This window comes from Drosophila mojavensis, unplaced genomic scaffold (assembly GCF_018153725.1).
Source record: "Drosophila mojavensis isolate 15081-1352.22 unplaced genomic scaffold, ASM1815372v1 contig_74, whole genome shotgun sequence".
NCBI classification, from domain to species: Eukaryota; Metazoa; Arthropoda; class Insecta; order Diptera; family Drosophilidae; genus Drosophila; species Drosophila mojavensis.
In genome coordinates this window covers 10,438,710-10,464,850 of record NW_025318899.1, presented here as the reverse complement: position 1 = coordinate 10,464,850, position 26,141 = coordinate 10,438,710, and the positions used below count along the sequence as shown (strand labels likewise).

General features: G+C 39.4%; 12 protein-coding genes across 21 annotated transcripts; 5 read left to right on the top strand and 7 right to left on the bottom strand.

Annotated features, from left to right (window-relative positions):
- The first annotated feature begins 1,175 nt into the window (after nt 1-1,175).
- LOC6582023 (protein midgut expression 1) lies at nt 1,176-2,832 on the top strand. 2 transcript variants are annotated; one of them, XM_002007700.4, is made up of 3 exons: nt 1,213-1,338; nt 1,399-2,005; nt 2,552-2,832. In XM_002007700.4, the coding sequence occupies exons 2-3, from the start codon at nt 1,953-1,955 to the stop codon at nt 2,745-2,747; spliced, it is 249 nt and encodes an 82-aa protein (XP_002007736.1). In that variant the 5' UTR covers nt 1,213-1,338; nt 1,399-1,952; the 3' UTR covers nt 2,748-2,832. The 2 variants fall into 2 exon arrangements, with proteins under 2 accessions (XP_043865993.1, XP_002007736.1); XM_044010058.1 differs by lacking the exon at nt 2,552-2,832 and having other exon boundaries at nt 1,176-1,338; nt 1,399-1,771.
- Nucleotides 2,833-3,947: 1,115 nt separating this feature from the next.
- LOC6582022 lies at nt 3,948-4,534 on the top strand. Its single transcript, XM_002007699.3, has one exon. The coding sequence runs from the start codon at nt 4,009-4,011 to the stop codon at nt 4,345-4,347; it is 339 nt and encodes a 112-aa protein (XP_002007735.1). The 5' UTR covers nt 3,948-4,008; the 3' UTR covers nt 4,348-4,534.
- Nucleotides 4,535-7,271: 2,737 nt separating this feature from the next.
- On the bottom strand, nt 7,272-9,266 carry LOC6582021 (peptide methionine sulfoxide reductase). Of its 5 annotated transcripts, none has more exons than XM_032731168.2 (4): nt 9,150-9,266; nt 8,152-8,333; nt 7,746-8,006; nt 7,272-7,683 (listed from the first exon to the last, which is right to left on the bottom strand). In XM_032731168.2, exons 1-4 carry the CDS (start codon nt 9,198-9,200, stop codon nt 7,449-7,451), a joined length of 729 nt encoding a protein of 242 aa, XP_032587059.1. In that variant the 5' UTR covers nt 9,201-9,266; the 3' UTR covers nt 7,272-7,448. The 5 variants fall into 5 exon arrangements, with proteins under 5 accessions (XP_032587059.1, XP_002007734.3, XP_032587061.1 ...); XM_002007698.4 differs by having other exon boundaries at nt 8,140-8,333; nt 9,150-9,264; XM_032731170.2 differs by lacking the exon at nt 9,150-9,266 and adding an exon at nt 8,900-8,944 and having other exon boundaries at nt 8,140-8,333.
- A 251-nt stretch (nt 9,267-9,517) lies between these two features.
- LOC6582020 (gonadal protein gdl) lies at nt 9,518-10,708 on the bottom strand. 2 transcript variants are annotated; one of them, XM_002007697.4, is made up of 4 exons: nt 10,296-10,708; nt 10,201-10,237; nt 9,847-10,141; nt 9,518-9,784 (listed from the first exon to the last, which is right to left on the bottom strand). In XM_002007697.4, the coding sequence occupies exons 1-4, from the start codon at nt 10,414-10,416 to the stop codon at nt 9,641-9,643; spliced, it is 597 nt and encodes a 198-aa protein (XP_002007733.1). In that variant the 5' UTR covers nt 10,417-10,708; the 3' UTR covers nt 9,518-9,640. The 2 variants fall into 2 exon arrangements, with proteins under 2 accessions (XP_002007733.1, XP_032587066.1); XM_032731175.2 differs by having other exon boundaries at nt 9,847-10,153; nt 10,296-10,529.
- On the bottom strand, nt 10,709-11,371 carry LOC6582019 (protein Z600). The gene has a single exon (XM_002007696.4). It carries the CDS (start codon nt 11,072-11,074, stop codon nt 10,808-10,810), a length of 267 nt encoding a protein of 88 aa, XP_002007732.1. The 5' UTR covers nt 11,075-11,371; the 3' UTR covers nt 10,709-10,807.
- A 131-nt stretch (nt 11,372-11,502) lies between these two features.
- LOC6582018 lies at nt 11,503-14,065 on the top strand. Its single transcript, XM_002007695.4, has 4 exons — nt 11,503-12,039; nt 12,308-12,413; nt 12,877-12,995; nt 13,069-14,065. Exons 1-4 carry the CDS (start codon nt 11,988-11,990, stop codon nt 13,332-13,334), a joined length of 543 nt encoding a protein of 180 aa, XP_002007731.1. The 5' UTR covers nt 11,503-11,987; the 3' UTR covers nt 13,335-14,065.
- A 153-nt stretch (nt 14,066-14,218) lies between these two features.
- LOC6582017 (deubiquitinase OTUD6B) lies at nt 14,219-15,260 on the top strand. Its single transcript, XM_002007694.4, has one exon. The coding sequence runs from the start codon at nt 14,295-14,297 to the stop codon at nt 15,216-15,218; it is 924 nt and encodes a 307-aa protein (XP_002007730.1). The 5' UTR covers nt 14,219-14,294; the 3' UTR covers nt 15,219-15,260.
- LOC6582016 (sugar transporter SWEET1) lies at nt 15,257-18,036 on the bottom strand. Its single transcript, XM_002007693.4, has 3 exons — nt 17,688-18,036; nt 15,956-16,361; nt 15,257-15,883 (listed from the first exon to the last, which is right to left on the bottom strand). Exons 1-3 carry the CDS (start codon nt 17,855-17,857, stop codon nt 15,767-15,769), a joined length of 693 nt encoding a protein of 230 aa, XP_002007729.1. The 5' UTR covers nt 17,858-18,036; the 3' UTR covers nt 15,257-15,766.
- An 86-nt stretch (nt 18,037-18,122) lies between these two features.
- On the bottom strand, nt 18,123-19,741 carry LOC6582015 (DDB1- and CUL4-associated factor 13). Its single transcript, XM_002007692.4, has 3 exons — nt 19,557-19,741; nt 18,788-19,502; nt 18,123-18,733 (listed from the first exon to the last, which is right to left on the bottom strand). Exons 1-3 carry the CDS (start codon nt 19,624-19,626, stop codon nt 18,181-18,183), a joined length of 1,338 nt encoding a protein of 445 aa, XP_002007728.1. The 5' UTR covers nt 19,627-19,741; the 3' UTR covers nt 18,123-18,180.
- Nucleotides 19,742-19,866: 125 nt separating this feature from the next.
- LOC6582014 (dynein light chain Tctex-type) lies at nt 19,867-20,654 on the bottom strand. The gene is made up of 2 exons (XM_002007691.4): nt 20,218-20,654; nt 19,867-20,150 (listed from the first exon to the last, which is right to left on the bottom strand). Exons 1-2 carry the CDS (start codon nt 20,519-20,521, stop codon nt 19,891-19,893), a joined length of 564 nt encoding a protein of 187 aa, XP_002007727.1. The 5' UTR covers nt 20,522-20,654; the 3' UTR covers nt 19,867-19,890.
- Nucleotides 20,655-20,713: 59 nt separating this feature from the next.
- LOC6582013 (protein Hook homolog 2) lies at nt 20,714-22,193 on the bottom strand. Its single transcript, XM_002007690.4, has 2 exons — nt 21,527-22,193; nt 20,714-21,418 (listed from the first exon to the last, which is right to left on the bottom strand). Exons 1-2 carry the CDS (start codon nt 22,042-22,044, stop codon nt 20,860-20,862), a joined length of 1,077 nt encoding a protein of 358 aa, XP_002007726.1. The 5' UTR covers nt 22,045-22,193; the 3' UTR covers nt 20,714-20,859.
- A 998-nt stretch (nt 22,194-23,191) lies between these two features.
- LOC6582012 (mpv17-like protein) lies at nt 23,192-24,958 on the top strand. Of its 4 annotated transcripts, none has more exons than XM_015162230.3 (4): nt 23,194-23,503; nt 23,613-23,701; nt 24,372-24,484; nt 24,561-24,958. In XM_015162230.3, the coding sequence occupies exons 1-4, from the start codon at nt 23,372-23,374 to the stop codon at nt 24,824-24,826; spliced, it is 600 nt and encodes a 199-aa protein (XP_015017716.1). In that variant the 5' UTR covers nt 23,194-23,371; the 3' UTR covers nt 24,827-24,958. The 4 variants fall into 4 exon arrangements, with proteins under 4 accessions (XP_032587067.1, XP_015017716.1, XP_002007725.1 ...); XM_002007689.4 differs by having other exon boundaries at nt 23,610-23,701; nt 24,561-24,956; XM_015162231.3 differs by lacking the exon at nt 23,194-23,503 and adding an exon at nt 24,037-24,126 and having other exon boundaries at nt 23,610-23,701; nt 24,561-24,956.
- The last annotated feature ends 1,183 nt before the right edge of the window (nt 24,959-26,141 follow it).

The following is a 26,141-nucleotide window of genomic DNA, read 5'->3' as shown; positions in this document are numbered from 1 at the left end:
GAGTAAATAATTGCCAAGGAAACAGCATGTTCAAAGTTTGATCAAATCTATAGCGAAACTCGATTTGAAGTAGAGTATTAAATCATCGGTGCTTCACTGATTGCTAAGACAATATTGTTTACGTATTTTTTGCGGAAATTTTTCATCAATCGAAACTGACTCATTTCAAGTGGCATTATCATTCCTTATTGACAGGGTATCTATTAAATTATAAATTTATTGGAGAGATAAGCCACCTGTTATATACTGATATTATATATAAATAGCTTATTATATATATTATTATTATTTTTAAATTGTAATGTCATACAGAGGCAGGAAAAAAGAAGCCTAAATAGCCTAAGAGCATATGTGAGATATTTTTATATATTTAAAAATCGCTTCGAATTGTTAAAAATGAATGGCAATACAAATTCTGATAAAATTGAATGTATTAAAGAATTATATACAATTCATATATAATGTAAATATAATTTTACTTTTAGTTTTAATTTAATAGTTTTTCAAATAGTTTCACCTCTCGGATGTTACTAAAATCTTAGATCGTTGACCTATTAGAGAGCCAATCCATTGGCTTGTGAATCACTTCCAGAAGTATCTAAATAAGCTTTGATTTCAATTAGTGTTTATTATTAGTGTTTATTATAAACCAGCCGTATATTCTATTATATTTGCAAATATCCTCTTATCATAACCTTATTTTCCATTATATCTTGCTATCATAACTTAATTTCCTTTAACCAAGTGCTTATCGCTTATCATCTTTAATGCATAATTGAAGCACGAGCCCAAGTCTCTTGTATTTACTAACCTAATGACTGTTCTATTTTTATCATATACCACACCTGATTTATGCGCGCCAGTCATGAAGCTCATATCTAATCGAAAGCAATTTGAATTATTCTTCAAATTTTTGACGCAATCAAGCCAGTTGCCCGTGCGCTCTATTTACTATTGGCGATAAAAGTTTCCTGGGCTTTTGTAGATCCCCAAATATTATTTGTGTGTACAAAACAATTCTCTCTCTATGTATCTCTCTCTATATTACCTATATATAATATTTCGATGTTGTACTTCATTGCAATCTTATCTGTGATGGTCTAACCAATTAATCATCGCAATTCATTTGTTTATTTCCAGAGTTTTCCTAAGAACATAATTCAATGCCACATTAATCACATGAAAATTTTTGAATATGTAGGCTAAAAATTTACTGATTTTTTTTTTTTTTTATACATTTATTTCCCGAAACATAACTACTTTAACTGCAATGTGTTTGCGTTGTGTTCTGAACACATCGCATCTGCTAGCGCGAAGTTTTTGTTTACTTTTTCTGGGGTGAGCTGAACGCCGATTAGAATATATTAATTATAATCTAATGTCTACTTATATTCGCAGCATTGTTGAGCTGATAATTGTGCTGGCTATCAGTCGGGTGGTCTGGATATTGGTAGTCCTCTGTACTACTGGGAGCTTGGCCATATTTGGTTTGACGAAGTTCCTGCGCATGGCCTATAATCCACCTGAAGTGCAACAAGGCGACAACATTGCTGGGGCCAATCTAACGGCCCTCAATTATACCGTTGCCACATAGCTTTGAGCACACTCACAACTCCACGATTTGTGGAATAGCGAGTTCTATCACATTGGAAAGCTTTTTTCCGTTAGGCTGGGTCACTGATTAACCAATATCGTCTTATCTGTGTGCGTGTGTGTTTCTATTGTGCCCCGATATGATTAAAGCTTTTCACGCCTAACTGCTACAACTTGACTTGTCGACATTGTGCGTTTCAGTTGTTATTTTGTTTTGGCCCTCGACGGATCGTTAAAATCGGTGTATATATAAATATATACTATATACAGAGAATCATATATATATTTATATAGATATATAGATATACTTGTATATATCTTTTTTTGACGGGTCTACGTGAACGGAAAACAAATAGAAAATGTGCAACGCTCTGTGTGAATGCCTCAAGTGCCCCGGCAAAGTGGTTTGCTGGTAAGTTTTTCAAATTTATATAGTATATACTATATATTTCACAATTGTGACTCAGGCGATCACCAGAACAGTATAGGTGTGAGTGGCATATGCATATTTATTCAGGTGACGAAAAGAGCATAGACATGTTATATTCAGAGCAGAGAGTATGGTGTTAGGCAAATTAGATATTTGGAATATACATGAGGATATATCTTGATCATGGAAACCTAAATCTCTATAGCTACTACCTTCTAAGGGTCTATAAGTACATATATACATGAGGTCCATTAAACAGAATATAAAACTATTTAAGCTTGGTTAGATTTAGAATCTTTATTCAGAACTCTATAGACCATAGACTAGTTCGGATTAATTACTTACTTTTAATAAGTTTGTTAGTCACTAGTTAGTATAGGAAAGAAGATATGTATGTCTATAAATAATGTCAGATAAGCTTGAGGTTACAAAAAAACTCCATAGTATTTAATAATCATACATCTTAAATTTGTCATACTTATTTATCTAAACATAAATTTCTAATGCTGTTCTTCCTCTTTCCTCTAGTTGCTGTTCATGCGCTTTTAAAATGCTAATGAGCATCATTTGCTCGTTCATTGTGCTCCTGGTGATAATTGGATTGATCGTCTACTTCACTGTCTACTACAACAAGGACAGCAACGATGATAAACAGAAGCAGCTCCAGAAAATGATGCCCATTGTGAAGAGAAGCATACGCGATTACTTTAGTAGGGAATACTAAAATTAATAATATAGAAAAAAAAAAAACGGCCAAAGAATTTATAATATAAGTTAAATTAGTTGACGAATAAAAAACGACAAAAAGATAACAACAACAACTTCTTTCATTTCACTCATGGACATAATCTAATCTTTATTGGCTTCTGGCCTTATCAACTATATGGTTGCACATTTTGAGCCAGAATCGTTGGTATAGCCCATATACATATATGGGGTTTTTTTCTGCTAACAGGGGGTGATTGGCTCGCTTTGCATGTCAGATAAGCATTGCTATAGCACGCTAAGTGATTCATAGGAAGTGACATATATTTTTATTGGAAAAGCAATTAGATATTACCACAAATTAGCAAACTATACAAGTCCTATGTAATACACTAATGTAAGAGTGCGAGAGAGATCATGAAACGGAACTGAAAGTAAACTAGATTTTATATAGATACATATTTTAAAGTTTATAGTTTTTATGATAAGATTTATATGGATATTGGTATATAGCTTCTCTGAATCATAATTTATGACCCCCTCAAAAGTTGTAATAGTTGCAAAAGCAACTGGGCAATGTCTTGATTAGCGAATTCCTTGAGTGCGAGAGAGCGATAATACTCTGGATATTATGACGAGTCATAGCTTTAACCTTATTTATAAGGGTATTCCTAGAGAGTGGGCGCTCAATGAAAACAAGGCTTTGTTATTGTAGGATTCATGGGAATCTGGGTATCTAGCGAATCTGAACTAGCATTTAGAACACTTCTAAAATTGATAGAAATTGTTGAAGTGCAAATCTTTCAAATCGCAAAAGCAATTAGGCAAACCCTCAGGAAGTGAGTTCCAGAGGGAATGCCATGAGAGAGGGAAAGGGAAGAATACTATGTTTATGACGAGTCGTAGGAATAACCTCATTTAAGAGGGTATTCCAAGAGGGTGGAGTACAGAGAGAGAGAGAGAGAGAGAGAGAGAGAGAGCGAGGGAGAGAATAAGAAAGAGAAAGTCCAGACATCCCGCTGGTATTACCTCAATTGTATTCGGAAATACCTATGAGAGTGAGCGAGAGAGCATAAATGACCCGCTGGCTTACCCTCATCTGTGAGCAGCTGTTAGGTAAATAAATTTAGCCTTTGTCTAGGCTGAGCTGGTCAGGTAGTCGAAAAAAATAAAGAATCGAGGGTTGAACATGGATTTTTAGGTGCAACAGCGTCTCGAAACTCGTCTCGGAATCAATCACAGTTCACTGTTTGCCAGCCAAGCGTCAGGTTCTTGCAGCCATGTCCAGCTCCAACGCCACCTTGTATTACACTGCCATAGACGATATGTTCAAGGATCTGGCGCTGGACAGCAGCAAGGAGGAGCACGTGACAGTGAACGAGGCGCCTTTGACAGCCACACCGAAGCGCCTAGTGCGCATACGTAAACAAAATTTGTTTGCCACGGAAATGGAGGACGACTTCGTCATCTATCGCCGTTTGCCCAAGACCACGGATCTGTCGCCCAGCTCGAAGGAGTTGCGCAAGGAGCGGCAGGGCGAGGAGCTGCTGCGTCTGCGTCGTCAGCGCTGGGAGGCTGGGCAGAAGAAGCCAACGCGACGCCTCACAATGAGAATTTGAGTGGAACGACGAGCGGAAAATTCCATTGAATTACTGCTGATGTGATCGATATCAAGCAATCGATTTGGCGATCGATTGCAGTGCTTCCCTATTTTATGCTCTACTTTTTAAGATTTAGTCAACTAAGTTCTGCTAAGTATGCAATTGGTGATTTCAAATACAGTTAATACAAAAACCTAAGACAAAATTATAAAACTCAAAGCTTTCAAAAGCTTTAGATATTTTTCTGTGCACTGAGAGAAAATTGGGGCAGATAAAAGCTGCTCGGAAGTGCAGGAAAAGCTAAAGAAATTGTTTGCCTCTGATGAGCGAGAGTTTAGTGGAAGCAGAGGGTTATGAGATTATATATCTATTATATATGCTATGATATGATATCATAACATAGTGAGCTGATGGAATTCAAGTGCAACACGTCTCTTTGATTACTTTGATATATGTATATACATATAATACATATAATATCCTAGACTATTATACTTGATTATAACCTGCTTTTATCATCCCTTCTATCTTCAGTTCAATTGACAGCAATTTAAGATGAGTGCTTCGAGCAATGCTCCCTCTGTTTGTTGATTAACATTTAATTCATCTAGCCTTAATAAAAATGTTTGATAAGAATTGGAAAAGAGAGAGAAGTCGGGGCCTTGGATGTTATTATAGTACATTTACCTGAATCTACACAGATCTCAAAATCTCTCTGAGTCCCTAATTCCCTCTTTTATGACAGGATTTGACGAAAGTCATGTCTAAGCGTTCATTTAGCTATGCTAAGTCACCAGATTAGCTTTCTTTATCTTTATCTCTCGGCGATTCCTTAGATTGGCTTCACTTGAAAACTTGATTTTTGGCAATCCTTGAGTCAGTTCACTGCACCAATTCTAGATAGCATTTTATCAGCTGCGTGACTTTCACAAATATTTTAATAGATTTTATTGGAGCGCTTATCAGTCAGTTTGTTCGATTTCTTTATGAACACAAATAAAACTTATATAAGAATCATATCACGCATTTAATAAAACTTTATGCAAATCATTTTGATTGCAGCTAAGACGGAAGCCCCGCTTGACCCCTATCAGCAACATGATTCGTCAAGTCTACAGGGCTGAGCTGTGCACTCTGCACAGATTCCCTAACGTATAGCAATCTACAATCTGTGTCCATAGTAGTATTCATCCATATATACATATACACAAACATAATGTCTTACCTCACATCTAGTGAGGTGCCGGAACTCAGCAGAAAAGCTCATAACACAAATTTTTGTAAAAATCCCTGACGTCGAACCAGTGCTTTGATTTAGCTAAAATTCGGTATGTAGCTACTATAGACCTTCATTTATCATATATCCAAAATTTGTACATCTTACTTTATATAAATTGCCTAAAATCGCAAAAGTTTTTAGCTCCCCGCTGCCTGCTCCGATTTTGATGATTCTTGAAAAATCAGATACTTCGTAGCCAACTCTATGGCTGTATCAAATTTGAGCTAAATCTATGTGCAAGAACATGTTGAAATCATTTAACGAAGTTCATTTTAAATCGTGCCATTCGCTGTAAACAAAAAACATTTCAGAGTTTCGCTGGGAATTCGCTTTTGACTTTATCATCAATGAGACACGCGGCCGGTTGACGCGCTAGACAGAGCCATGTATAGAGGAACAAGAGAGCGCCATCTAGGGGGGAGGGTCAGCAAATGTACTATGACTGTTTGTGTATGTGTGTGTGTGTGTGTGTGATGAGAGCGTCGACTTGACACACTCTTGTATGTGTGTAAGTTACATGTGTAGAAGCTCTGCCTCTCTGGGTGTGTGTGGGGCGTGCATTGAGACGGCGTGTGTCGCGACTGTTTGATGAACTTGATCAATGGACCATCGAATTACACTTTTATATGGCTAATATCTAGTATTATGCTGCTTTTGGAACTATAAGGCATGGACTTAATGAAGATATAAGCTTATATTTCTTTTATTTATTTCACTCTTTATAACATCGTACTTTGTATGGTTAATTGATTTTGAAGATTTATATATCCTATATACATATGTGTATATGTTGATATATTGTTTTATTAAGTTCCATATACTTCTCCTTCATTAAAAACGTATACGCTTTGAATAAGGTTATTCGCCAATGACGAACTTTTGAAATAGGTTATGCCTTATCTCTAATGAACTGTACTAAATCTCTAGCTAAGATATCTTAGGAGTATATTAAACCTCTAGCTAAGATAACTGAGTCTTGTTTGACTTTAAAGAGAAAAGTGACAATAAAGTTGGGTTCTATCTATATCTATCTATATGAACCCAACTCTTCTTTATGGATTTAGTATATCAGTTTATGGATTCAGACGTCAATTACGGCTAATATTATATAAAATGCATGTGTACTGCTAAATCTTTAATGGTTAATCAAGAACAATGTCTGAATGGTGCATCACTTGAAATATCCGTGTAAAACTACCATAAAATAGGTTACGACTGAGCTTTATGGATATGACAAATTTACAGATGTGGCCTGACATTATATGACCCAAAAATCTTTATATTTAGCACAAGCCAAAAGTGCCTTAAAAGCATGCATAAAGCCTATAAACGGTGCCCATAATAATTTACTAATCTAATTTCCGATGACTATTCAGATTTTATAGCATTTGATATATATTATATATCATAAAACGCTAGTCATTTGATTCACATTTATGAACGTGAAAAGCAGATTTGTAAGTGGAATGTTTACTACGAATCGGTGAATAAGCATTTTCGCAAGATCTAGGCTATTGATATAGTCCGCTACTTCTATCAAATTGCATTTTTTTTAATTAGCCCACCCCGAACTCCCCGAAAAAACTCCACATAAATATATTGAATTTCAACTGTAATATCAGATCTTCGCTTTACTTTGAGTAATGAAAAAATGTGTATAAAATCATTTATATGTATTTATATTTATTATTATTATCAATAAGTTTTTCTAGGCACTAAGTAATACATGTTTTGCGCTACACAAAACTGGAAAACAGGATATTCAAGGACATTATTCAAGACTATTAGCATATGAACCCCCTTAAGTATAAGATTTACGCTTAACATCTATATAACCCGGTCAGCAGTAGAGACCCTGGCCCTCGTTCTGCTCAATGTGGTAGTTGCAGTACTGTCGCTGAGTGGGCGTCAGTCCCATGGTGTCCACCTCCGATTTGAACTGCTCGATGCCGCCCACGCCGGCCAGATAACCGTTCAGCTTGGTGGCCACGTAGCTGGTCTGCAGCAGTTCTGGATTAAGATTGAGCGATGCAGCCAGATCCTTGTGTCCTTGCAGTCTATATTTCTGATGGTATCTATATGCACAAACAAATATATATATTATTTATGTTAATGGAAGATAGTTAAGTGAACTTACGCCTCAGCTGGGAAAAAGTTCAGCTTGGGCGCAATGTCCGTGGTGATGATCTCAGGCAGGCGACGCTCCTGCTCCTCCAGCTTGGAGGCTTCAGCTATCTCCTTCTGCTCATCATTGTGGTAGAGTATGAGCGAGGCATACTGCCGCTTCATGGGCTTGGTTAGGCCGTACTCATGGTTGTTCCAGAACAGATGCAGCAGCTCTTTGAAGCTAATCACCGATGGATCATAGTCAATTTCCAACACTTCCGTGTGATCACCCCTGCATAAAGTTTAGCGGTTAGTAAGCGATAAGCGTTATCAAGAAGAGGCAAGGCACAGATGGCAAGGGAGAGAGAGGGAGAGAACGATAGATATTTGTTAGCCCAATTGATGTCCTATTTCACAGTGCTTACATTTTACGGTACGTTGGCAAGTCGGAGCTGCCGCCGGCATAGCCGACAGTGGTGCGCAACACTCCACGCGTGGCTCCATACAGCGACTCGGCGCCCCAGAAGCAGCCCATGCCAAATGTCGCCGTGGCATAGCTCACATTCACGCGATGAACGGGCGAGAGATTCAACTCCTTCTGCTCATTGCGCACAGTGCTCTGTTGGAAAGAGACAGAAACAAAGAAAGATATTTAGTTGATGATTTAAAGCCTGAAGAGTTCATTGCACTGCGAACAGTCAGCGCACCAAAAACAGGAAGGTGAGGCCGTAGCCCAAGCCAGTCACACAGCGCATCGTGCACGAAAGTTGAGATTTTGCTGTCGAAACTTTCAGCACGTCGCTTTTTGAAGTTCTTTAGCACAAACTGCGCTCTGCCGACAACTGAAATAGCTGTGCTCACGCTCTTTACATTTTCACTGCTTTTTGATATGTATTAGCGTCTCTCTCAGGCGCACGCCGCTCAGCTGTTTGAGAGCGGGCGGCAGTGACGGAGCAGAGAGCAGCTGTTTGCTGGCTGCGGCTGTGACGTCACAGATGCGTCGCTGCAACGACGACTCAAGGTCAGTGCCAATGTAGGCAACGAAAATAGTTATAGTGAACAAAATCGAAAGTTACGCGCAGCAATCTGTAGTAGTAAAACTAATAGAATTAATATTCTATTTTCACAGCAAGGCATTCAATTTGAATACTAATTAATTTTTGCTTTGAATCACTTTATACTTGCTTTGAAATTACGAAAGAGGCGAGCAAACATTTTTCGGCTGTTGCTAATTCTTCGCTGGTTGTGCGGCAACTAAAGCTGGCCATAACAATGCGACAATAGAAGCTCGAAAAATTGCTTGGCAATTGGCCTTGGCAAAAGTTCAAAGCACTCGGAAATTAAATTGTATTTGAATTTAAATTTTTGCGCGCCCTAACGTGATATTTGGACTTGTGACACTTGGAACAGCACTTTGTTCATCCCGTTTGCTTACCAAATCCTTGAGTTCAGGAGTGGAAACATCTTTGGTGATGGTCAGCGACATGTTTCTTTTTTTATTAATAAAATTTGTAGTGCTTTGCTTAAAGAAATGCGAGCAACTGTTGACTTTCAGCAAGACGCTACTCAATTTATACGCCGGCGATGAGAGCATTTAATACTATCTTGATAACATGCCTGCCACACACATGTCCAACGAGAAGGGGAGTGAGTGTGAGTGAGAGCGGGAGAGCTGGTAAAAGTGTTGCTGGCAACATTCGAGCATGCGGTTAATCTAGATGAGCGTGCGCTCAATAGTAAAGCTTTCACATACTTGTTGTAAAGCTCAAATAGCGTAAGCTTGCAATAAAGAAAACTTTTAAGTGATTTTTAAATATTTAGCTACGCGTAATTTTATTCATATATAAAAATAGTTTCTTGTCATTGATATCAAGTCAATTAACAACATTGGGACAGTCTTGTATTTAATTAAGTTTGGGCTGTTTGTTATTTGTTCGGCTCGAATTTCAGCAGACTTAGGCGTAAAATGAAATCTAGTAGAAACATTTGAATTTTGATTTCCTTGGGATTCTGTGTGTTGTAAAAGCCAGGCACTCCCGCTTTTTGCAGCATAGATTGCTGGTCGAAAACCTAAATGAATAATAAAACAGTGTTAACTTGTATTGAGGGAGTAAATTATTATTGCAACTAACCTTCTGATCTAACACTTCGATTATTTTCTTGTCTGTTTCCAATAGTTTTTTCGTATGCTTGATTTTCATAAGCCCCAGTATGTGTTGCAACTCCTCTGGATCTTTGATTTTGCCACGCCAATCAGCCACCTCGATTTCGTATTCATTCTCCACTTGTGCACGCATCTGTATCAAGTGCTTTTCCGTTACATGTTGCAATTCCATGAGCGCTTTAACTATATCAAAAATGCTTTCGTTCAAAACACAATTTGCCAGCTCGGTGAGCAGGTCGTAGGATATTCGTGTCTGCAAGGTCCTGATTAAAAATCTTAATCTCTCTCAATTTTGTAATAGTTGACAATTGCATTTACTCACTCTGGCAGTTCGGAATGCATTTCTTTAAGCTGATCCACTAAAATAATTCAATGAGTTAAAACATATGAAAATATGCGAAAAACAAAGAAACATACTTAGAAAATAGATTTTTCGTTGTAAGAATTCTGGCGTAGGATGTTGCTGCTGATTCGCTGTCGCATTAGACGCTTCGCTGCTGTTGGAGTTCGTTTCATTTTCCATTGGAACGTCATCCATTATTATTTCAGGTAATGCTAATTACTATAAATCTAGTTTAAAAGTTCACTTAATCAGCTAGCTGCAATAGCAATTCAGTTATCAAAGTCTAACAGCTGTTTGCCAGGGCTGCATCTGCGTGAGTGCAGCCCCAGATGTTTTTCGACTGAATGTCGATTCCCATGTATATCGAAAAGGTTAACCAAATCTAAATTTAAATTATTTAGTTGCAATTTTTATTGGAGTCAGCTAAAAATTTGAGAGACTTAATGCTAGACAAAACGTAGTTCATATTGAAATAAATCACAAACGATTAAAAAAAAGGAATATATTTGTTTTGATTTGGTAAAAATATTGATTTATAATCAATTATGATTAATTCTACTGATTACATCCATACGATTTCATTGTGTTAAAAATTAAGCGATTTGCGTGCTTTTACAAAATGTTGGTCGGTCTCATAGCTGTAGACACGATTCAGTTTGACTTTTCGTCGCTTCTTCAGCTCCGTTAAAAATCCAACTGCGCCAGAACAGGGTGTAGCTGGTACATGAGACTTAAAGTCCTCCGAGTAACATTCGCGTTTTCCGTTATCACCACGTTGCGTCTGCTTTGGCGTTTCGACAATTTTCAGACTGTTCAGACGCTGTAGAATTAGATTTGTCTCAATGTTTGCCATGTTTAAACGTTAGTTTTGTCTGCGTTTATTTGCTGACTCTGTCTACGCGCTGTTGACGGATGCTGCCTTGCAACTAGATTTCCAAATATTTTATCCCGACTTTTATATACGGTAGACGTCCACGCAAATTTGATATAGACAGTCATAAAGTTGTGCAAATTTTCAGAGAACTATCGATGCAGCTGTCTGTGATTAGTGTAAGTGTTAACAGGTAACAGTAATGGACACTGAGTATTATTTTATGATTTCCAATGAAAGGCGCCTAATCTCCGTTTGATGAGTTTAAAATGAAGCAGGTAATAATTTACAATTCACCATCTGGCGTGTACACACTGGCTCTGGCAGCGCACCATATGTTTTCGAAATTCAAGTGCACGTGTGTGTATGTGAGTGAGTGTGCGCGCCTCTGTGTTTGTGTGTCAGAGCACAGTGTGAGCTGCCATTGCAGTGTGGGGGGACTCATTAGAATTCTGTTACGCGAACGGTGAAGGCAGTCGGTAACCCTTCAGCATTCAATTGGCAATAGTAATAATTCAGCATTGGCAATTAATGCAAACAATTGATTTGGACAATAGTAAATCAATAGCAATAGCAAAAGCGATAACAAAAACAGCAACAACTAGACAAATGCTTCGATTGATATAAAAGTCAAAGCTAACTGTGAATATTGTGTAATTGCTTCGACGAGAAGATGAATTTGAAATTAGACAGCAGAGCGCAGAAAAACAAAAACAACTGAAAAGAGAGCAACTTGTCAACGGTTGGATTTAAAAACAAATTCTCAAATCATATGATTTTCTAGAAGGAAAGGAACATACTCGAATAAATAAACAAAAGCAGAAATCAGATAAAGAGAATAATCGTTGGCCAACAGAAAATAATAATAATTAAAAATTAGTTTAATAAAATTGACATGTACACAGTAAACAAGGGACCTAGCAAAATTGTTGCTAAAACTCGTCGCGGTAAGTAAATTGTACAAGAAATATATGTAAATGGTGTAAAAAGTACAATAAACCCTACGGGAAAGGCGACCGCCTGCAAAAAGTGTTGCTGTTATGTCACAACGTGCCGCCGCTGCCGACAGAGGCAGCGCTGCTAAACTCTCCCGCAGAGCGCTCTCGCAGGCGCTCGCATACGCTTACGCTCGCGCTCTTTGCCTTTTGTTTTGTGCTTTTTGCCGGTAAACCAAATTTACATTCAAACAATAACAAACAAAACGAACGCCCACAGGTCTGCCGCAAAACTTTGAAAAGTTCGAGAGCATTAAGGAGAGCGGCAAGAAACATGGGAGCATCAGCAATAACTTTGATCTCAACAGTCCCGAGAAGAACAAGAAGTAAGTGAGCGATGTTCGTGTGTTTTTGTGTGTGACTGTGTGTGTGGCTTATGCAAACGATGTGCGCTGCACTGTGGCTTATCTCAAATCATTCGTTTTATCACAACAAAACATCAAATAGGTCGACCTTTGTATATAACAGAAGCATGTTAATTGAGTAACCAGAGTAACCGGCTAGCCGACAACACATGGGTCAGTTTCGGTTATTGCCAGCAGAGATACATTGACTTTTGTCTGCCATTTTCTGCCCGTTACGTCACAAAAGTGCTTTGTCAAAAGATTTTCCATTACGAGATTTATTTTCGTAGTCGCCATGTGCGTGTCGTATGTTTGCCTAAGTACTCAACTTAAGTGTGTGTGTGTTTGTTGTTGCTTATTCTTATTTTAACTTGTGCACATGCACGTGTTAGTGCATCTTCTTATTCTTATGTTAATGTAACGTATTTCTATTTGAATTTATTAGCATACCGCGTCCGGTATTTCAACAGAGCTTCGCTTCGAAGCGCATTGCGCCCACAAAGCTCATTGAGGATGAAGTGATAACACCGCAACACGAGGAGATAATACGCTACATAAACGATTGTAAGCAACATAATTTAATTTTATAGTTTTTTATTCGTCAATTTGAATGTCTATTCTGCTATTGCTATTGCAGCGTGGAACATTCTGGTCGCACAAAACCCGTATGATTCCAGCACAGTGAAACTCGATGGTAAGGCCGATGCTAACAATAATAGCGCCTCTACTTTGGCCACACCCAGTCCAGTGGATAGCATTATAGCCAATACACCTGTGTCGGCATCGGCAGCGCCAGCCGTTTGGGTAGAGCCTCCAAGTCCAGCCCTAAACGATTTCAAGCCATTCGATTTGGAGTCTTGGTGGGGACGTCGCTTGTTCCACAACATTACCAAAAGCCTATAGACTGATGATTGGCCGCTGGGTTACGTTAATTTAGTAGTCGGTGCTTCCGTTTCTATTATTTTTACATCTAATTTCGACTGCAAATCAAATTCACATTAGATATAAAGATTTAAATAGCGGATAAGAGGCCATTTTTGCAATTCTAAATTAGCCGTTTGAAACGGCAATTTGATAAGTCCCGCAGTTTTCTTTGCCCCTTCCTTAAGTAAATAATATAAATTTAAAGATCGTATCAGTCGTTGGCCGTGTAAATAATTCGATACAAAAGTCATTGTATGATTCTTTCATATATAAACTAAGATTGATTCTTTAAGTTTTTGTTATACAGCAGACATAGATACATACATATACATATATAGGAGATAAACATGTTAATAGTCTTCTCTGGTCATTAAACAGCTTTCAATTTAAAAGTATACATGTTCAACGAAAAGCTTTTAGAATTATTCAATTCTATATTTTGAGCTCACACCTGACACTTGCCGAGCAAAATATGTTTTATTGTAGGTGCATAATATGAAAACCATTTAAATGTTAAATATATATCACACTAGTTACTAAATAGGAAACAAATTTTTCCTAGTATACTTAAATAAGGCAAATTGAAATGGCGAAAATGAACTTGACCCTAAGAATGAGCACAAAATACAAGTGTATCTAAAATTGTTTATATTGAAATGATTGTAAAATTAAAATAGATGCATAAGTGCAATATAAAAATCCGTTGAAAATGTTGGTTGTTGATTAACATGGGGAAAAAGAACTGTTCAATTTGAATTTACAGTCTGTTAAATTCTGTGGGAGAAACGTCAGGCGTTAACAGTGGTACTTCTATTAAGCCACAGCGCTGCGCTACGATGAGCACTGTTGCGTTAACATTGAGCATTTTGTGTCATCGTTAGGAGAACAGCTGAGCGCCACCGCACACCTCTATTTCTATATTATTGAAATTTGAAGAAAATGTCGTGCGAAGCAATTAGTGAATTGGAGGCGCGACTGGGCGAGGCCACGCTAGAGGATGTGGCTAGTCGTCATCGCCGGGAGCGCAAGGAGCTGCAAGCCAAGTTGCAGGCCATGAAGAAAAATGCACCAAAGAACAATAAAAGCAAACGCAAAGAGTTTCTTGAGGAGATGGCCCGCCTAGAAGGAGAGCTGGAGCAGCGTCAAAAGACGGAACTGCAAGATGCTACTGCAGCAGTAGCAGCAGCTCCAGCTGCCAGCGAGCCAGCAGCTGAAAAATTGCCAGCGGTGGACAGCGGTAACGAGGAGGAGGATGTAGTCCAGCCAACACAACAGCGCGTTTCCAAGGCTCAAAAGCGTCGCAACAAAAAGGAGAAAGAGGCACGCGAACGCGCGCAGGAAATACACCAGGCTATGCAAGACGCCGCCAAAGTGTTGTCGCCCAAGCAAATTGAACTGCAGCAAATCACAGATAAGTTGCAAGATCGCCAGCTGGCGCTCCACATGATACTCTCAGATGGTGACTGTCTCTACAATGCGATACGCCATCAGCTGCACCAGCACGCGTTGCCCGAGCACAGTGTCCAGGAGCTGCGAACCGAGACGGCCAACTATGTGCGCGCCCACAAGGATGATCTCATTTGCTATATGACCCATCCGGATACAGGAGATCTTCTCACTGATGAGCAATTTGAAGCCTACTGCCAGGACATAGCCAACACCCATGCTTGGGGTGGGCACATCGAGCTAAAGGCGCTCTCCTCGCTGCTGCGTGTGCCCATTGAGGTCATCCAAGCCGAGGGCCCCTCGACGCAGCTGGGCCAGGAGGAGTTCGGCGGAGCGCCACTAGTCGTTTGCTATCATCGCCATATTTACCAACTAGGTGCCCATTACAACTCCACGATTCCACTGGAGGAGGAGTAGCACTAACATCTCGGCATCGAAATTAAACAAAATCCAAATGAATTGCAACATGTTTATGGTTTATTGAATTAATATCTTGATATTACTATATATATGTAGACATATATATACTATATGCATTTGGAAGATTTGAATTATTGTCAAAATTTGCAAATAGTTTCATACATTTTGTACAAATGTTATTTATTTAAAAATAACCATTAAATTAGTTTATTTTACAAGAAGAGTAATAGGCATTTCAAATATCTTTCTCTATTTATATAAGTATGTAAATTCTGATCCAGTTTTTATGGCTTATAATCATAATTAATACAAAATGTAATCAGAAATCGAATATGTACAACACTTGAATTTGTTGAGTAGAAGCTTAGCTAATTATTATTATTAGATGGAACCCTGCCTGATTATTGTTTAGTCAAAATTGTACTAGAAGCGTTTGAGTTCGAAACTGGAATAATTAGTTAAGTCGAAAATTCTAGATGATGTTAGGGACGCCAGATGCCTTCCATGGCTTTCTTAATTCATTTAATTTAGGTACTTGAAGTTATTTATTTCTCCTTCTTCTTCTCGGACTTGGCAGCGGGCTTCTTGGCAGGTGTGCTGGGATAGATCATAAACATCACCAGCTGGATGCCACCCAAGACCCACAGGAACAAATTCTGATACTACAAAATTAGAATAGACATGAAGTTTAAAGAGAGATCTTGGGACTCTATCGAATATGTCGGGGCACTTACCACCATGACATGATTGCGTATGGACACTGCATACAAGGTCCAGGCAGTGGCAACCAGCTGTCCGGCAAAGATGATGGGAAAGGGCATGCCCTCCGTGCTCTTCTTCTTGATGATGTTGGGCAAATTGAGCAACGGTGAGCCAACTAGCCAGACGAGTATCGATGTGATCAACATGCCCAGGCGGAACTCAATTCGCTTGGGATCCTCGAAGTTGGCATATGCTATGCAGGCCATCAGGAACAGTGTGGCATAGCCAATCTTGACCCAGATCTTGGATTTGTTCTCGCTCGAGGCATAGTAATAGAAGCCAACCAGGAATATCGAATTGATCGCAAAGCCGATGACATTAACATTAATCATGGGCTGATCGCCCATAATCTGACCCAGCTTTAAGCTGAGCACGGTTCTATGGGTGGGAGGATCAAAGAGGGAATGTCACTATCGAAATCTATGTATACTATGAATGTATGATAGAAATATATAGCAATCCAAGCGGTTATAAAATACATATATGTATCTATAATTATATATAAGTTCAGTAGTCCCATTAGAATTTCACAAAAATAATCTATGTTGAGTCTAGGCAATTATTGAAATTGAATGTGGTAGTTTATAGATAAGATTTAAGATAAGATTTTCTGAAGACATTAACAATACGTGTCCTATAATAATTGCCGGGGACTTAGCCATTTCCCCTTAAATTTCATTAATATAAATATATATAAATCTATTCTTTTTTAATACCATTTAAATTCCCTTTATTTTGTTTTTTTATTTCCAATCCCATTTATATACAAATAATGAACTATTTCGATATTCCAAATAGTATTAAAAATATGTATGTATTCAGCTAAATTGTACTACATTATTAATACTATTAAATCAAGTTAAGTCTCTATATAAACTAAACCAACTACTTTATCAAAATCAGTAAATCTTTATAGTCTCAACCTAGAAGGCTCAACACGTAGCTTTACGAAAGGCTAATGTTAAAAGGGCACTTTTATGCCCACCTGTCCAGCCCCCCCAAACAAAAAACAACTCAGGTAGTTGCATAGGAACACGCAACTGTTGCATCTAGCGGAAATTCTCGCGTGTCGCTTAGCACTTGGCCCCATTTCGCATTTGCATTTTCAATTTCATTAAGGAAAAGCAGCACGTGAAGTGGGCGAGCTCGACATTAGCGAACAACTGGGCTTGTCCAGCTCACTGATTAGCTAAGCTGGAGCTTTAGACAATCAGAAACGACTCTCCCAAATGCCGTCTATCGCATATTAAGAACCGTCTATATATATTACACTTATGTATTTGTAGATAAGATGTACGTGGTGTAGCCTTAAAGCGATAAGAGATTTTAATGTGTCCAACTAGAGAATTGTTTCAAAATGTCAAGAAATTCTAATTGGGAAATTAGAGGGGAGAGTTTATTTTATGTAACCGCCAATTGTCATTGACCGATCAATCGAGCTACATATATGTATATAAGCAGCCTTTCGATTTAGCCTTGAACTAGGCTACTCCCACCTCCCACATATGTCACTCGTTCTCTAACCCATTTGGCACCGTCATGGCGACAATTCAAAAAATTTAATCAATTATACACAGTTGCAAATGCTACTTTTTTGTCTATCTATATTAGTGTTCTAGTGTTAGTTTCTGTATGTGTTTGTGTGCAGTTGAGCGTGAAATTGCACTATTTTGTTTACGGTTTGTTTAGAATTATAGCACTTACAGCACTATACCGCCTAGAAATGGTCCAATGGGATAAATATCGCTGCTGCCCTTTTTGCGTATATCATTTAAGAGCGCTATGCCGGATAGAAATTGTAGTGTAGTTATTGTGCCGGCTATTTTACCGATGGTTTCACTGTGCGGTGCCAATAAGTCGCTAAGTGCATCCATTTTGCTTCACGCAGCTGTGTATTTATGTTCTAAGGAAAACTTGTTCTACGCGCAGGCACTGGCTGGGGCAGGTTTATAAACAAATGTGCGAAATAATCAAAACGAAACAAAAATCTAACGACCAAACAAAACGGACTGCCGCTGCCGTAACAACTGACTCTACAACCGACACCTAAGGCTAGAGATGGCAACCTTTTATAAACAGAAATGAGCTAAATAATCGTATGTTGGTATCGTTATCGCTGGCACTAGAAGCATTTATCGATTGCAATTTGAATTGTATATTTATATATTTTACGTTAAAACTAAAATATCTACAATTATTAAACATCCTCGCGAATGACATGCTTCTTCTTCTCGCTGACAAAGGGCACTTTGCCCTTCTTCGAGTGCTTGCGTATATTGGCCTCCTTGACCAGCTCCTTCTCCTTGACCGCACGCATCTTCCGCTGTGCATTCATCACATGACGCGGCACCTGTCGATGACGTGCAATTCGTTTGATTTGTGGATGAGCTGCATACTTCTCCTTGAGTGCCTCCTGGTAGTTGAAGTTGGTCCGCTCGCGGGGACGTATCACGCCCAGTTTCTCTGACGCATTCGCCTTCCACATGCGCACATTCATTTCATCCGAGCCGGAGAAAATGTAACGATTGTCCAGTGACCAGGCAACGCAGACCACATGCTGCATTCGCTTGGTGTGATAAATGTCACGAGAGTGGCTGAGATGTGCATTATAGAGGCGTACAGTCTTATCGTAACTACCCGAGACAAACTCTTTGCCCGTGGGCGCATAGTCCACATCCGTGACAGCCGAGACATGATCGAAGTGCACCTTAAGAGGTGACTGCAGTTTGCGCGTATCAAAGCTGTAGAGACTGAAATGGCGATTGTTGGTTATAAATTCCTATCTAGTAATTGACTCTGCTTACTTGCAATCCTCGTTGGCCACGGTAAAGTTGAAGGCCTCCATGGGATTCCAGGCCAGTTTGTTGCTCTTCATGGTCAGGACAACTTTGCGCAGCGGCAGCGCCTCACGTTGATCGTATAAAATGATGCTGCGATCGCTGGCACAGCACGCCAGCACATTTGTCTCCACCGGGTTGTAGGAAATGGTGTGTAGCGTGTCGACGCCCCATTTCAGAGTCTTGATGGGATCGTTGTGCTGTTCATCCCAAATGGCGCAGACCTCGCCGCAGGTGGCGAAGCTGTTGTCTTTGCGATTGTGCGAAATGCCATGCAATATGTGACGACTCAATATTGTATTAACCGGTTCCTCCTCCTCGCCTACATCCGGTGCCTCGGTTCTCCACACCTTGATCGTCTTGTCATCGCCCACAGTGAACAAACGTTCTCCGTTCCGTGCATACGCAATGCCACGTACAAAGCCATCGTGGGCCACAAAGCTGCGCTGGCTGGTGCGATTGGCCAGATCCCAAATGCGAACCTCGCCATCGTAGGCGCCGGTGGCGAGCGTGGACAGCAGCTTGGGGTGCTTGCCAAAGCAAGCGACGCCATCGCGATGACCGCTCAAATTGCATAGGAACGGCTTGGCAAACACACGATCCAACTTGGTGGCATTCAGGGCGCGCACATATTCGCGAGGACCCTCCATAGGATGCAGAGCAGGATCGTAATTACGTGGAACTGCAATTTGTTAGCTGTTTAATGTACATAGTCAACAATTGTCTAATATCTTACTTTTATGTTGCTGCAGTTTGGTTTCCCGGACATAGTTGTCCGGGTTGCGACTTATCATTTTCACTTTCATATTGTGATTAGCATCAATAGAATTCAGTCAATTAATGCTTTATTTATTTAAAAAGTAGCAACAAAACACCAAAACATGTGCGCACTTAGATAGATATGGTCATAAAATAAAACGATATATCGATAAGCATAGTGGTCGATTCACAGCTGTTATGCTGTTAACTTGCGCACTGTATATCGATATACTTTGCCACAGCTGTTATTCGGCGCGCGGGCAAATAAATTTGAATAATGCAACAGGTGTTAATACTGTGCGTAGTTTAATTCAATACTGATAACACCCAAACACGGAGACAATGCAAATGAAGGAGCCCACATCAATGGACATACTAATATAATCATCGGAAAGCGTATCCCACACTGCACGAAAGCCATAGAAGAAACCAGCACCTGTCTGCTGATATAAGCACACATTAACCACGTGCTTGTAACGGTGTTGCAGACAGAAGCCTTTCATTTTCAAATTCACACCATCAGCTACATCGCGCGTCAGTTTGGCGGCCGTGTCGATTTGATAGACTTTACCTGGCAGAGTATTTAAAGTAAAATTAAACAAAGTTTGCTTCAAATAGATTCCTTACTTCACACCTACCTTTTAGTTTCTCGCTCATCACTCGCTCAACCATAAATCGTATGAATGGCACTGGGAACTTGCAACCGAAAGCGGGTCCCATATCGTAAGCATTATAAATGGTAACATCTGTAGCCGGCTGTGCCTCCGAATGCCTCTCCGAATCGGATTCGGACTCATTCAGCACTGGTGCCGGCATAGTTGATACTTCTGAGCTAGCGCCATCGGCCTTCTTATCTGATCCGCGATTGGACGAACGAGATTTTTCCCCAGCTGTTGCCCGAACAGTGGACCCCTTTGGGGACTTTTTATTAATTGACGACATTTCTCCTTCGATAGTATAATATAACTGCAAGAGATTTGTTGCCCTATTTTTTTCAGTGTCGACCCATTCTGAAGAGCAACACAACGATCACTGAGCTCCTCTCAGTTTCTATGGGAAATAAATTTTATTTTTCAACTTAATCTTTTTGAAAACATTTTAAAAATGAAAGAAATTCGCTAAAAATATTCTGTGTTTACATTTACAATTTTATATATTTTTATTATTTTACATTTTCTTGCTAAACTTAACTATTTTTTTTAAGTTTTCTGCAAGGTTTCCTAAAACTTTTAAGATAACTATGAAAAGTAAGAAACTAACTGCGAAATTCCTAAACATTATCAATACTTTTCACGTTTTCGATGGCTGCGACGCTTATGCTTTGGCTGTTCCAACTGCGGTTGGCAATTGGTCTTCGTCTCTTGTTTGGACAACTCCTGTTGCTGCTCTTCGTCCTGTTTCCATTCCTGCGCTTGCTGCAGCTGCTCCAATTGGACTCCCTGCTCCTGTTGCAGCTCCAGCAAGCGGCGACGACAGCAACAGCTGCGCAGCGAACGCATAAAGAACTCAAAATTCTGATTGAAATTATGCAAATTCTGCGGATCAATAGGAAATCCTCTAGAGCAGCCATCAATGGTCTGTTGAGCGTACAGAATACAATCGCTGGCGTAGCCCAACGTCTCCTTTAGTATGAATACCTGCTGCTTCTTCTTCTGCTGCAGATGCAAATAGCGTGTGTAGAGCGCATTCAAACGTCGATGCTCGTTGCGATAATCCGCGCATATGGAATCGTATTTGCCGCGCAACACCTCCAGATCGCACCTGAGCATCTTAATGGTTTTATCCTTCTTGGCCAGCAGCCGATGGGCTTGACGATGCGACGAATGCAGCTCATCGTAGCTGCAAAGAGATCGAGTTGAGAAGGGATATATGTATATATAGATGAGCTTCCATTGTAGTGGTTGAGAGGTCAGAGAATTGAAAGGCCTTCAACTAGCTACTCCTTACCGCTGTTGCATTAACATTGGACTTATGGAGCCATAGAGTTCGCCCTTGGAATCAAACCGTATGCCGTTCAACAGCTGCGACTCCGGCTCACTTTCGCTGCAGGAGTCGGAGTCGACGCCGCGCAGCAGCTGCACGAGTCGCTCATTGCGCTGCTTTTCGGTGTCCAGCGAGAAGTTGAGCTCGTGTATGCGCTCCGTCTGACGCTCCAAGGCCATGCGCAGCTTGAACTCCTGCTGCTGATCCTCATACAATGTGTGCTCCAACTCGCTCACCTTATCGAGTATTAGCTCAACTGTTTCCCTATACGGCTGTCGTCTCTCATTGAGCTGAGCGACGGTCTGGTTGAGATGTTCCCTTTTCAGTTGTTCCTCCTCTTTGGAATCGCTGCTGTTGCTCACTGACGGCGTCGATACCTCGGAGACGTCGTTCTCTGTGGGCGCCTTACTGAGCCGCTTCTTAGAGCCCAGGCTGAGTCTTAGACTGTGGCTGAGACTCCTGGCCAATGCACCAAAGTTCATTCTTGCTATGTGAAGTGTTCGAGTGTTTGTCGTGTGTGCAAATTAGTTGTTGTTGTTGCTGTTGGTATATTTAGTCGACTTGTTTAGTAGTAGTAGTAGTTGTTGTTGTTGTTGTGTTGTGCTGTTAGCTTTGACTGCGTTGTCGCCGCTTGCTTTTCTGTTCTTGTTGTTGTTTGCATTGCTAACCAAGGCTTCCCTTCTCTCTGCTCCACTCTGCCTCTCTCTGCCTCTCTCTCCATATGGTTAGGCCAACTTTTTAAATTGGTTTCAGTTTTTAGCACCTCTCACCCAACAAACAGTTCCCTTTGGCACTCAATCAAAGTTTTGCTGCAGTCGCTTGTTAGTCGTGCGTGAATTGCCGTTAGCACAAGGCAAAGGCAAAGGGAAAGTCATAGGCAGAATAGGGTAGACTGTTCTGGTACAGTTAGCAAGTACACTTATTGCATTTTTATGGTTAAAAGTTTTTTGTGTGTGTCCTTGATTGAAATGGTAAAGGAAAGAGCCGACGTGCTGATTGATGAAGTTTCTGATCAAAGGAAGCGGATTTGTATGGGAGGTAAGGATTATTTAATCTTAATTTAAGATTGGTTTCTAATCCATTTCTTATCAAATTAAAAAAATCACATTTTTTATTATATTATCCATATATTATTAAATATTAAGCCTTTACACTCCACGCCTGCAAAATTATCTAAGGCCTCCCGTAATAATCTATTTCTTTTATCTGGCTTATCTCTTGTTCAGGTGTTTCCCATTTATACGCTTCTGTTGCCATTTAGTTTAATGAACACTCTTCATAAATAAATGACAGTTTTAATGAACAAATCTTATCTCTAGTGGAATCATATGCACAGATAGTGAAATATTTGCTCGCCCTGCAACTATTATTTTATAGCTAGGTTAAAAAAGTGAGCTCAAAGCGTAAATAATAATTTTCGCCAAACTCAATTTTCATCTATGTATCTCATGTATTTCATTTATGCTGCGGCTGTAGCGCACAAATAAAGCTTATCAAACACAACCGGAAAATCGTATATCCAAAGTGCGCTCTCTCACGCTCACTTGCTCTCACGTCATTATGCTGATAAGCCGAGCTAAGTTGATTCGCTCTCTTCAGTTGGCATAGCTTTTGTAACAGCTGAGCCGAAGCAGCGAGCTTCATTCCGTTGCGAAGCTTTGACGGCGCTGGCAGCTGTCTCTCTTGCAAGGGCAAGCCACACACAATTGTAATTGTTAATTAAATATATATAAATCAAAACTTGAACTTGTTGTTGCTGCTGCTGCTGTTGTTGTTGTTGCTGTGGTGCTTCCATTACTTGTCCAGACAATGTCACGCCTCATTGCCAGCGCCCGAAGCGCATTCAAACGCCATCCCTTCGTAACCAACAGCGCCATCTATGGCAGTCTCTATGTGGCTGCCGAGTTCTCACAGCAATATGTCTCCAAGCGCTGGCTGGCGGTAAGTGGCAATGTATATATGTATGTATATATGTATGCATATGAATAAGTGCAATTAATTGCAGTAGCAGGGGCTAATTTGATTTACGTGTTTATGTGTCTTGCAGCAGCCGGAGCAGCGTGAGGATATCGATTATGCAACTGTAGGACGCTATGCTGTAATGGGCACCACACTCTATGCCCCATCGCTATACGCTTGGTTCGTGCGCCTCCACAAATAAATAAATATGTATAAAACTAAACACTCACACACTCGCATAGCATAATAATATTCACACATGTGTTGGGTGCCAGGCATCTTAATTGACACACACACACGCATACTCATATATTCATTCATTCTTGTAACGGTAAATGTCGCATGTGTTTGTTTTGTCGCTTCTTTCAATTCTTTTTATCAATTTGTTTACAATTTACATTTCGTCCAGCACGTGTATGGACGTCGAAGAACGCACACACATATGCACTCTCTCTCTCACAGTTGCTCTCTCTGTGTTCTTTTTGTATCACTCTCATTCTTTCTCTCTTAAGCAGCACCGGCAAGAGCTTTTGTGCATAAAGCTCCAAGCAAGCACGCTACGCACCATCAAACGAGGCATATGTGCACGTTAATCCACCAGATATGTAAGTGTCGGATAAAAGCCACACACACACAGACATACTACAAACAAAATGAAACACAAAGCGCCGAACTTCACGAATATATATGTATATACAGTACATGTATATGTATATGTATGTATGGTACAAAGTAACACTTAAACAGAGCACTCTATTAACATAATTGCTTGTCATTTCACACTGTATATAATATTCCCTCTGTGTTTCGCTTGCGTTTTAATAATTAGTGTTATATGTGTATTCCTTAGGTACAAATGGCTAGATGGCACATTTCCAGGTACACTGAAATCAACAATTATCAAAAAATTGGTACTGGACCAGTTTGTGTTGACACCCTATTGTCTGACAATATTTTATACGGGTAGGAATCAGAGCTTTTTGGCAATATAGTTTCGTTTACATACATATCCCTCTCTTTTTTCCGTTTCTTATTCTAGGCATGTCTCTGATGGAGGGCGCCGAGGATCCTTTTGCAGAGTTGCGTGAAAAATTCGTGCCTACATTTTTCCGATCCTGTATATTTTGGCTGCCGGCTCAAGCTTTGAATTTTATGTTTATAGCGCCACGATTTCGTATTATCTATATGGGAATATGCGGCATGATTTGGGTAAACATACTGTGCTACATAAAGCGACAGAATCTGACCACCACAGCAACAACAACAGCAACAACAACAGCAGCGACAACAATCAAGCAGCAGTAACAAGAATGTCTAGGCGTGATTGGATTAGATAGTAGCTTAACACACATGCAGAAGCGTAGATATATATATGTATGTATGTATATGATTATATTTTGATATATATATATATATATGTATATTTGATATAGTGCGAAGATGCTTTGCCAAATAAATACATTCCAAATGCTATATACATACACGCTCACACGCACACACGCATACTTATGCATATATACAATCGTACAAATGTATTATTTGACCTGGGCAGCACAGTGCGTATGATTGATGTTGTTATAAAAGGAAACCCATCAATTTCTACTTATGTGTGCATGTATGTGTACATGTCTATCAGTGTGCGTGTATATGTGTGCTCATCACTCTCTCTATTTATGTGTGTGTGTGTGTGTGTGTGTGTGTGCTGCGTGAGTAAACGTGTTTAATTGTGTGCGTATGTGCGTAAATGTTTCATCAATATTTGGTACACAAACAACAACAGCAAGAGAAACGATGCCAGCTCTGCCCTCTGCTAGCATCGTATAGAATAGAATGGAAGGGAATAGAGAATAGAATAGAATATAATATAATATATACATGTAAGTAAGTTAGCCACAAAAATAATGTCCTAATGCATTTATCAGCTAGGGATGACACTTTAAAACTATCGCAGGGTGAGCTGGGCAAGTAGAGAGGCAATTGGGAAGTGATGAATGGATGTCAAAAATGGAATTGTGGAAATATAAGGTTCATCTTTGAGTGTTCAATAATATATTGAGATAAACGGGGTCGTATATATGTAAAATAATAAAAAATAAAATAAATAAATTATTATTTGTAATATATAAAAAAAAAAAAAAAATAAATAAATAATAAAATAATAATAATAATAAAATAATAATAATATTAATAATACAATTATTTTATTATTATTTATTGTTTATATTTATGTTAAGTATATTTTTAAATATTCATATACATACATATATATTTATATATTATCTCAATACATTTATATACTGCACAAATCGTCTTAGAAGGTTCGTCATTACATACAATATTTCAAAATTTGCAGTCTCTGCTCTCTTTTTCACACATACTTACATACTATACTATTTACGAGATCTTATTTATCCACTATCTCTTGCTCACTTTGCGCGCTCACTTGAATGCCCAAGCGATTGTCAAACTATCGTCCATCTCTATTAGCGCTGTATCTTCATCTATCGCCTGAGCAGCTAAACTAATTAGACGTTGCGTGCTTTATGCCTGTCTCATATATTCCCCCAATTGCTCCATGTCCATGTGCGTCTGTTTAACTTATTGCTGTCTATTTAAATTG

Coding starts and splice junctions, on each gene's coding strand:
- LOC6582023 (XM_044010058.1), top strand. CDS start 1,271: ATGTGTTTGCGTTGTGTTCTGAACACATCGCATCTGCTAGCGCGAAGT. Junction 1,339..1,398: donor TTTTGTTTACTTTTTCTGGG/GTGAGCTGAACG, acceptor TTATATTCGCAG/CATTGTTGAGCTGATAATTG.
- LOC6582022 (XM_002007699.3), top strand. CDS start 4,009: ATGTCCAGCTCCAACGCCACCTTGTATTACACTGCCATAGACGATATG.
- LOC6582021 (XM_002007698.4), bottom strand. CDS start 9,200: ATGTCGCTGACCATCACCAAAGATGTTTCCACTCCTGAACTCAAGGAT. Junction 8,007..8,139: donor TTGCCAACGTACCGTAAAAT/GTAAGCACTGTG, acceptor AACTTTATGCAG/GGGTGATCACACGGAAGTGT. Junction 7,684..7,745: donor AACTTTTTCCCAGCTGAGGC/GTAAGTTCACTT, acceptor TTGTGCATATAG/ATACCATCAGAAATATAGAC.
- LOC6582020 (XM_032731175.2), bottom strand. CDS start 10,416: ATGGATGACGTTCCAATGGAAAATGAAACGAACTCCAACAGCAGCGAA. Junction 10,238..10,295: donor ACGAAAAATCTATTTTCTAA/GTATGTTTCTTT, acceptor GAATTATTTTAG/TGGATCAGCTTAAAGAAATG. Junction 9,785..9,846: donor TCGAAGTGTTAGATCAGAAG/GTTAGTTGCAAT, acceptor TTATTCATTTAG/GTTTTCGACCAGCAATCTAT.
- LOC6582019 (XM_002007696.4), bottom strand. CDS start 11,074: ATGGCAAACATTGAGACAAATCTAATTCTACAGCGTCTGAACAGTCTG.
- LOC6582018 (XM_002007695.4), top strand. CDS start 11,988: ATGTACACAGTAAACAAGGGACCTAGCAAAATTGTTGCTAAAACTCGT. Junction 12,040..12,307: donor TGTTGCTAAAACTCGTCGCG/GTAAGTAAATTG, acceptor GAACGCCCACAG/GTCTGCCGCAAAACTTTGAA. Junction 12,996..13,068: donor AATACGCTACATAAACGATT/GTAAGCAACATA, acceptor TTGCTATTGCAG/CGTGGAACATTCTGGTCGCA.
- LOC6582017 (XM_002007694.4), top strand. CDS start 14,295: ATGTCGTGCGAAGCAATTAGTGAATTGGAGGCGCGACTGGGCGAGGCC.
- LOC6582016 (XM_002007693.4), bottom strand. CDS start 17,857: ATGGATGCACTTAGCGACTTATTGGCACCGCACAGTGAAACCATCGGT. Junction 16,362..17,687: donor TTTCTAGGCGGTATAGTGCT/GTAAGTGCTATA, acceptor TCCCACCCATAG/AACCGTGCTCAGCTTAAAGC. Junction 15,884..15,955: donor TACGCAATCATGTCATGGTG/GTAAGTGCCCCG, acceptor CTAATTTTGTAG/TATCAGAATTTGTTCCTGTG.
- LOC6582015 (XM_002007692.4), bottom strand. CDS start 19,626: ATGAAAGTGAAAATGATAAGTCGCAACCCGGACAACTATGTCCGGGAA. Junction 19,503..19,556: donor CAAACTGCAGCAACATAAAA/GTAAGATATTAG, acceptor AACAAATTGCAG/TTCCACGTAATTACGATCCT. Junction 18,734..18,787: donor GTGGCCAACGAGGATTGCAA/GTAAGCAGAGTC, acceptor TCGCCATTTCAG/TCTCTACAGCTTTGATACGC.
- LOC6582014 (XM_002007691.4), bottom strand. CDS start 20,521: ATGTCGTCAATTAATAAAAAGTCCCCAAAGGGGTCCACTGTTCGGGCA. Junction 20,151..20,217: donor GATGAGCGAGAAACTAAAAG/GTAGGTGTGAAG, acceptor ATACTCTGCCAG/GTAAAGTCTATCAAATCGAC.
- LOC6582013 (XM_002007690.4), bottom strand. CDS start 22,044: ATGAACTTTGGTGCATTGGCCAGGAGTCTCAGCCACAGTCTAAGACTC. Junction 21,419..21,526: donor CCAATGTTAATGCAACAGCG/GTAAGGAGTAGC, acceptor ATCTCTTTGCAG/CTACGATGAGCTGCATTCGT.
- LOC6582012 (XM_002007689.4), top strand. CDS start 23,372: ATGTCACGCCTCATTGCCAGCGCCCGAAGCGCATTCAAACGCCATCCC. Junction 23,504..23,609: donor TCTCCAAGCGCTGGCTGGCG/GTAAGTGGCAAT, acceptor TGTGTCTTGCAG/CAGCCGGAGCAGCGTGAGGA. Junction 23,702..24,371: donor GCCCCATCGCTATACGCTTG/GTTCGTGCGCCT, acceptor TGTATTCCTTAG/GTACAAATGGCTAGATGGCA.